At 41.7% G+C, this 8,108-nt stretch overlaps 1 protein-coding gene across 1 annotated transcript in view; it reads right to left on the reverse strand.

The window, feature by feature from the left end:
- Positions 1–1,112: 1,112 nt before the first annotated feature.
- scxb (scleraxis bHLH transcription factor b) overlaps positions 1,113–8,108 on the reverse strand; it is a 35,494-nt gene continuing 28,498 nt past the window's right edge. Inside the window, exon 2 of the mRNA XM_071396130.1 lies at positions 1,113–3,775. Coding sequence (XP_071252231.1) covers positions 3,737–3,775 — 39 coding nt within the window. The 3' untranslated portion in view covers positions 1,113–3,736. The remainder of the gene's footprint in view (positions 3,776–8,108) is intronic.

Raw genomic sequence — 8,108 nt, forward strand, 5'->3', positions numbered from 1 at the left:
TTTTAGACTGTTGGGAAAGCCTTCGAGGTGAAGCTGGTTGAGAGAATGCCAAGAATGTGCAAAGCTGTCATCAAGGCAAAAGGTGGCTACTTTGAAGGATCTCAAATATAAATATATTTTGATTTGTTGAAACAATTTTTGGTTACTACATTATTCCATATGTGTTGTTTTGATGTCTTCACTATTATTCTACAATGTAGAAAATAGGGAAGAAAAAAAAACTTGAATGAGTAGGTGTGTCCAAACTTCTGACTGGTACTGTATATAAAGTGTAATATTGGGATGCAAACTCAAAATGTAAGACATTATAATTGTGTATCTGATATGGTACAGGTGTATTATTTTTAAAGCCCATAACCATGTGTGTGAGGTATAAACTTTGTTTCAAAGTAGATTTTCTTAAGACTACCAAGAATCACTCTGTGTGGACCTTGTTTGTATTATTATGAGTAAGTACATCAATGCTCCCATTTGCCCATGTTTCTTGGAGATCCTTTGAATGGTAATGGTTTGTGATACTATCAACTCATTCTGTGGTATAAGCACATTCATAGTTTTATAACACCTAATGTCACTTTACTTAAGGTGTCTATGCACACTCTATAAGGGCATATGACATGGTTATGATGCCCATCTTTCCATTCACTGTGACAGAGAGGTTGGTAAATGACATAACACCCTGCTATAACATCTGGTATGTAGACTCTTATGTAGTATGTAATAATATATGACATAAGTTGTCAGGCAGACTGTATAGTAGCAGTTGTAATTAATAGTTGACATTAGAGCATGCATCAACAGTATGTTCAGTAATTTTTAACACCCATTATAACTGGTGTTATAACATCTCATGCTATTTAAAACTACTTATGACAGGTAATGACAAATGTTATAATGTGTTATATAGCTGTTATAAAAGGCTTTATGAATGCATGCATAAGGACACCTATAGTAAAGTGTTACCAATAATAATTTGTTGTTGTAGGAATTGTACATCTGTGTCCCAGAGTGATTATTGATCTGAGCTAGCAGCTAGTAGTTCTAATAACCCATTAACGCTGTCTGTCACTCCAGCAGCATCACCGGTGGTCCTAATAACCGGTATAACTCATTAACCCTGTCTGTCACTCCAGCAGCATCACCGGTGGTCCTAATAACCCATTAACACTGTCTGTCACTCCAGCAGCATCACCGGTGGTCCTAATAACCCATTAATGCTGTCTGTCACTCCAGCAGCATCACCGCTGGTCCTAATAACCCATTAACACTGTCTGTCACTCCAGCAGCATCACCGGTGGTCCTAATAACCCAGTAATGCTGTCTGTCACTCCAGCAGCATCACCGGTGGTCCTAATAACCCATTAACGATGTCTGTCACTCCAGCAGCATCACCGCTGGTCCTAATAACCCATTAACACTGTCTGTCACTCCAGCAGCATCACCGCTGGTCCTAATAACCCATTAACACTGTCTGTCACTCCAGCAGCATCACTGCTGGTCCTAATAACCCATTAACACTGTCTGTCACTCCAGCAGCATCACTGCTGGTCCTAATAACCCATTAACACTGTCTGTCACTCCAGCAGCATCACTGCTGGTCCTAATAACCCATTAACACTGTCTGTCACTCCAGCAGCATCACTGCTGGTCCTAATAACCCATTAACACTGTCTGTCACTCCAGCAGCATCACTGATGGTCCTAATAACCATTAACACTGTCTGTCACTCCAGCAGCATCACTGATGGTCCTAATAACCATTAACACTGTCTGTCACTCCAGCAGCATCACTGATGGTCCTAATAACCCATTAACACTGTCTGTCACTCCAGCAGCATCACTGATGGTCCTAATAACCATTAACACTGTCTGTCACTCCAGCAGCATCACCGGTGGTCCTAATAACCCATTAACACTGTCTGTCACTCCAGCAGCATCACTGCTGGTCCTAATAACTCATTAACACTGTTTGTCACCGGCGGTCTAGTCTAGTCTAGTTGGGGTTCTTTCCACTAGTCCAGGGGCAGACAGATGATGACCGTTTGTTGTTTTTGGATGATAGATTAAGTAAAGAGAAGGGGCAAGATGTGGGTTATATGGTCTGATTAAACTGTCCACAGGTCACCGGGTTTCCATTGGGCAGAGAGAGTATCATCAACCCAAACCAGATGTCCTTATGGACTGTGTTTTCTTAGCTGATGTCACTGGTGATGATCTGAGAGGTTTGGTCTGGGGTCTGGGAATGGTGGGAGTGTTCCATGAAGCTGCTCCACACAAGCAGTTCAGACAATCTAGCCACCTAGCTACTATGGCAACAGAATAGATATTTGACTTCAAAGATTTGCACTGACTGTGATCCGAAGACCACATGATATAACACAAAAAGGAGCATTAGCATAAAACATATTTTTATCGAACAATACATAAACAATAAATGTCTCAAAAATACATAAACAATACACAACATTGGCCCAGTATTCCAAATGTTCAATTATTTATGAAAAGATCTTGATGATTTTTCAGGAGGTGGACCGAAATCCGTCAGAGCTCTCAAACCACTGTATGTGTGTGTGAGTCTTTGGAGGCGTCGGACAGAAAGCACAAGACAAGGAGCAGTTGGACATCCATGTATACAGCACAATGAAGTGGACCTCCTCTTCTTCTTCAAACAGGGGTCACGGATGGAGGATAGAAAAGGAAGCAGCAAAGATCCAGGACAGAGGGCAATCTGAGTGAACCCTGCACACATTGTAAAGCCATCAGAACAGAGCCTGTGAGTCAGTAGCGCTCCTGGGAAAAAGAAGGAAGAACGCAGGAGAAGAGGAAGAGAGACGGACGGAGCACATGGAATTCCAAAGGTAAACTAGAGGACAGTCAGGGGACGGAACAGGCAGACTTCCAGAGCTCTACCTGCAGATGTAATCTAGGATCTGTTCCTCTGCTCTGCCAGTCACCATCACCACTGTCTGAGGCTGAGGGCTGTGCTTCTGCTTGTGCTTCTGAAAAGCACTCTGTAACAACTGTTGATGTAAAATAAAAAGAGCTTTAGAAATCCATCTGATTGGTAATTGATGAAAGGGTGGGGAATGTCGGGGTTTGCATGGTACTGAGCTACTGCTGATTCTTCCTAAAGGATTGCCTTTCTCCCATGATTCAGCCAGTACACTTCAGATCCATGAGCGTAATAGCACAATATGTTTAACATCAATAACATGAAAATCCAGCATGTATTGATGAGAGTGAAGGGCATACAGTCCAGGGAGGGTTCTATATGTCATATTTGTTATGTCATATTTGGGTGCTCTGAAGTCCGTGGAAGGTTCAGTAACGAGCCATTTGTGTTTCCAGAGCCCAAGTAGTGCACAATATAGGGAATAGAGTGCCATTTGGGCTGCAGCCGTTGGAAGAGCTGTCCTCCTCTGCCTGTTCATTATAATGACCAGTAGTTTAAGGATAGATATGAACTAAATGCTAATCAGTATATACATCATCCCATGTTACATGGACTTTTTGCTGACACATCATCCCTTAACAGACATATCAAATCCTCCATGGTCTTAAATAAACCATTGTGCTTTCAATATACAGACGTATATATATTATACAAATACAAATATTGTATTCTTATTAAGTACACAACTGTAATTACAACTTTCATTTGAAGAATAGGATAATTGAACTGATCCTTCACAAAAGCGTTGGCTATTTCTCCTCTGGAGGTTTCTGTCCTTCAGGTGTTATCTTCTTACAGTTGTTTTTCTGTCTCTGTCTTTGTTCTGAAAGAGAGAAAACATCATCAGACCTCCTGGTTTTCACCCACTGAAGATGACTCCCTATCCCCTTAATAGTGCACTACTTTTGACTATGGACCATAGGACTCTAGTCAACAGTAGTGCACTATATAGGGAATAGGGTGCCATTTGGGATGCACACTTAGATTAGATGAATGAACTGAACTGATGTAGCCCAGCTCTCCATTTCACCTTATTTTTCAGTCTGCAGTCACAATGACATCATTGTAATCTAGGCCAACAGAGTGAAAAATAAAGGGTTTGAATCAGAATGGGATGTTTAGCATTTGTCTGTTCTATCCAAACAGAGCACCTTGATTTTCTCCTGGGGTTATTTCCTTGTGGTCCAGGTTGTCTGGCCAGGAAGCCAGCCTAGGGAACAGCAAGCAGAGCCTCATATTTCCCTTCTCACCTCTGTGTTTTGTGACACACCTGGCTTGCATTACGTCCATTCGCTTTGGTGAGGAGGTTGAAAGTTATTGAAATGGCATTGTTTGTTGAGTCAGAGCTAGGCCGTACCGTATGTGAGCTAAGCGGGAGCTGGAGCTCCTAAACAAAACATGCTCCTGGAGTCAAATGGAGTCAGATTTCAAAACAAGCTCTGGTCAGTTTTCTTACTGAAGCTTTTGGGGAAATCTTATGGGTACTGACAGAATGTTAATACACTGAACAAAAATATAAACGCAACATGCAACAATTTCAAAGATTACAGTTCAAATCAGGAAATTAGTCAATTTAAATAAATTCATTAGAACATAATCTAGGGATTTCACATGACTGGCAATACAGATAACCGTTTAAAAAAAGTCTGGGGCATGGATCAGAAAACCAGTCAGTATCTGGTGTGACCACCATTTGCCTCATGCAGTGTGACACAACTCCTTCGCATAGAGTTGATCAGGCTGTTGATTGTGGCCTGTGGAATGTTTTCCCACTCATCTTCAATGGCTGTGCGAAGTTGCTGGATATTAGTGGGAACTGGAACATGCTGTAGTACACATTGATCCAGAGTATCCCAAACATGCTCAATCGGTGACTTGTCTGGTGAGTAAACAGGCCATAGAAGAACTAGGACATGTTCAGCTTCCAGGAATTGTGAACAGATCCTTGCGACATGGGGCCATGCATTATCATGCTGAAACATGAGGTGATGGCTGTCTGCCATCTGCCCGGTACAGTTGAAACCGGGATTCGTCCATGAAGAGCACACTTCTCCAGCATTCCAGTGGCCATCAAAGGTGAGTATTTGCCCACTGAAGTCGGTTGCGACGCCGAACTGCAGTCAGGTCAAGACCCTGGTGAGAACAACGAGCACGCAGATGAGCTTTCCTGAGACGGTTTCTGACAGTTTGTGCAGAAATTCTTAGATTGTGCACAGTTTCATCAGCTGTCCGGGGGGCTGGTCTCAGACGATCCCGCATGTGAAGAAGCCGGATGGGGAGGTCCTGGGTTGGCATTGTTACATGTGGTCTGCGGTTGTGAGGCCGGTTGGACGAACTGACAAATTCAGCTTATGGTAGCTTTAATTAACATGAAAATCTCTGGCAACAGCTCTGGCGGACATTCCTGAAGTCAGCATGCCAATTGCACGCTCCCTCAAAACTTGAGACATTTGTGGCATTGTGTTGTGTGACAAAACTGCACATTTTAGTGGACTTTTATTGTCCGCAGCACAAGATGCACCTGTGTAATCATGCTGTTTAATCAGCTTCTTGATTTGCCACACCTGTCAGGTGGATGGACTATCTTGGCAAAGAAGAAATTGTTACGCTCGTTATAATGAGTGGACCAAGATGCAGCATGGTATGGTTCCATCCTCTTTATTTGGAAGTGAAACGCAAAGAAAACAATAAAGCACAAACCGAAACATGACACTAATGTAGTGTTCGCAGGCAACTATACATAGACAAGATCCCACAAAGCACAATGGGGAAATGGCTGCCTAAATATGATCCCCAATCAGAGACAACGATAAACAGCTGCCTCTGATTGAGAACCATACCAGGCCAACATAGATATATAATCACCTAGATAACCCACCCTAGTCACACCCCGACCTAACCAACATAGATATATAATCACCTAGATAACCCACCCTAGTCACACCCCGACCTAACCAACATAGATATATAATCACCTAGATAACCCACCCTTAATCACACCCCGACCTAACCAACATAGAGAATAAAAAGCTCTCTATGGTCCGGGCGTGACAGAAATGCTCACTAACAGGGATGTAAACAAATTTGTGCACAACATTTGAGAGAAATACGCTTTTTGGGTGTATTGAACATTTCTGGGATCTTTTATTTCAGCTCATGAAACATGGAACCAACACTTTACATGTTGCACTTATATTTTTGTTCAGAATAAATGTTCCTGGGGGTGATTTATACACTAACACAATTCTGTATTGTGGTCCTGTGTAATTCAGTTGGTAGAGCATAGTGCTTGCAACACCAGGATTATGGGTTCAAATCCCACGGGGGACCAGAATGAAAATGTATGCACTCACTACTTACTGTAAGTCGCTCTGGATAAGAGCGTCTGCTAATTTCCTGGAATCTATTTCTGTTTTCTTTAGATGTGGACATCATGTTGAATACATATTATTGTTATATTAAGCCTAAGGAGGTTTCATCTGCATTAGTTAAATACGCCCTTCAAGGAGGCTTATCAATTATACACATTTCCCTTTTTTTATTGAAACAGTAGCCTATCTAAAATATTGATTTACTAAGCATGGATTTTCCACGCTTTCTTTTTCACTCAATGAAATAGTTGTGTCCTGGCTATTCTATCAAATAAATAAAAAGTTACAATTATTACATTGTCCTGAATAGGGCAGCACTACTTCAACATGACTTACTAGTTGGAAAATTACATTCAAACAAATTCATCATGCTCAGTGTTATACATCTACATGTTTTATCTCTATTCAATTTAATTTGTCTTTACAACGATCCTGTTGCTGATAATCTAATTACATTAATATGACGATTCATTTAAATACGCTCATTTATTTAATGTGCACTTTAGGACTGACTCTGGTTTCGTGTTGGATTAGTCTTTAACTACTTCCATATGTCTGTCCATGTGTCACGACTTCCGCCGAAGTTGGTCCCTCTCCTTGTTCGGGCGGCGTTCGGCTGTCGACGTCACCGGTCTTCTAGCCATCGCCGCTCCACCTTTCATTTTTCCATTTGTTTTGTCTTGTTTTCCACACACCTGGTTTACATCTCCTTATGATGTGTATTTAGCCCTCTGTTTCCTCCATGTCTGTGTGGGGTATTGTTTATTGTCTAGGTTGGCACGCTTCCGGCTGGGTTGCGCCGGGTTTTATTTGTACCCGTGATTTGTGGCAGCCGGTACTTTGTACTTGGTTGTTGTACTTTGTGCTGCCTCACTTGTTCTTTGGGCAGTTGTTTTTGTGACGCGGTTGCGTTCTGTTCTTACTATTGCCTCAGTAAAGCGCTTCTTTGTTCACTCATCTCTGCTCTCCTGCGCCTGACTTCCACCAGCTACACCCACTGTATGACACCATGATAAAATACCCAGTGAAGATCATTTGAATAAAATACAAGGCCTGGCATGAGGGGGACTACAGTCGCAGGAGCAGCAGCACTGCACAGCACTCAACTCTATACTGCGTAACAAATGGAACCCTATTCACTTTATAGTGCGCGGACCCATAGGGCTCTGGTCAGAAGTAGTGCACTATGGGAAAAGGGTGCCATTTAGAGTACACACTATTAGTACTGCTCACAGCAGAGAGGGAACGCAACAGTCAACAACAAGCTTCCTCTGAACACAAAACATTCACTTCAAGTTTTTTCGATTGGTAACACTTTATCATAAATTTCATGAATAAGCATGATTATTAAACGATTTAATCAACTATTCATAAATAAGTATTTCAATATAGGTAAAAATGTATACGTATTTATAATGGCTTACTCATAAACGTTTTTATGAAGTGTCACCAGCGCTTCTTATGAGTTTGCATTTGGTTTAATACTCAATATCCAGTATCCATTTAACTAAAGGTACTGGGCTGGATCAATATTGCTGTAATGTTTTGGACCCGTAGGGGACGCCTGGTTTGTAATGGGAGTGTTCACTGCCAGGGATCATCACTAGATCCCACGGAGCCAAGATCCCTGGCATTCTAACCTAGATATGGAGACTATAGATTTACTGGGTTTTCCACTTTCTAATTCTATAAATCTAGAGCTAGAATATACAGTATTCATAAATGCTGGCCATGCTCTGTCCAAATGGAACAGAGAGTTTAGTATGAAGTTTGATAAAGTACACT

This window comes from Salvelinus alpinus, chromosome 4, assembly GCF_045679555.1.
Source record: "Salvelinus alpinus chromosome 4, SLU_Salpinus.1, whole genome shotgun sequence".
NCBI classification, from domain to species: domain Eukaryota; kingdom Metazoa; phylum Chordata; class Actinopteri; order Salmoniformes; family Salmonidae; genus Salvelinus; species Salvelinus alpinus.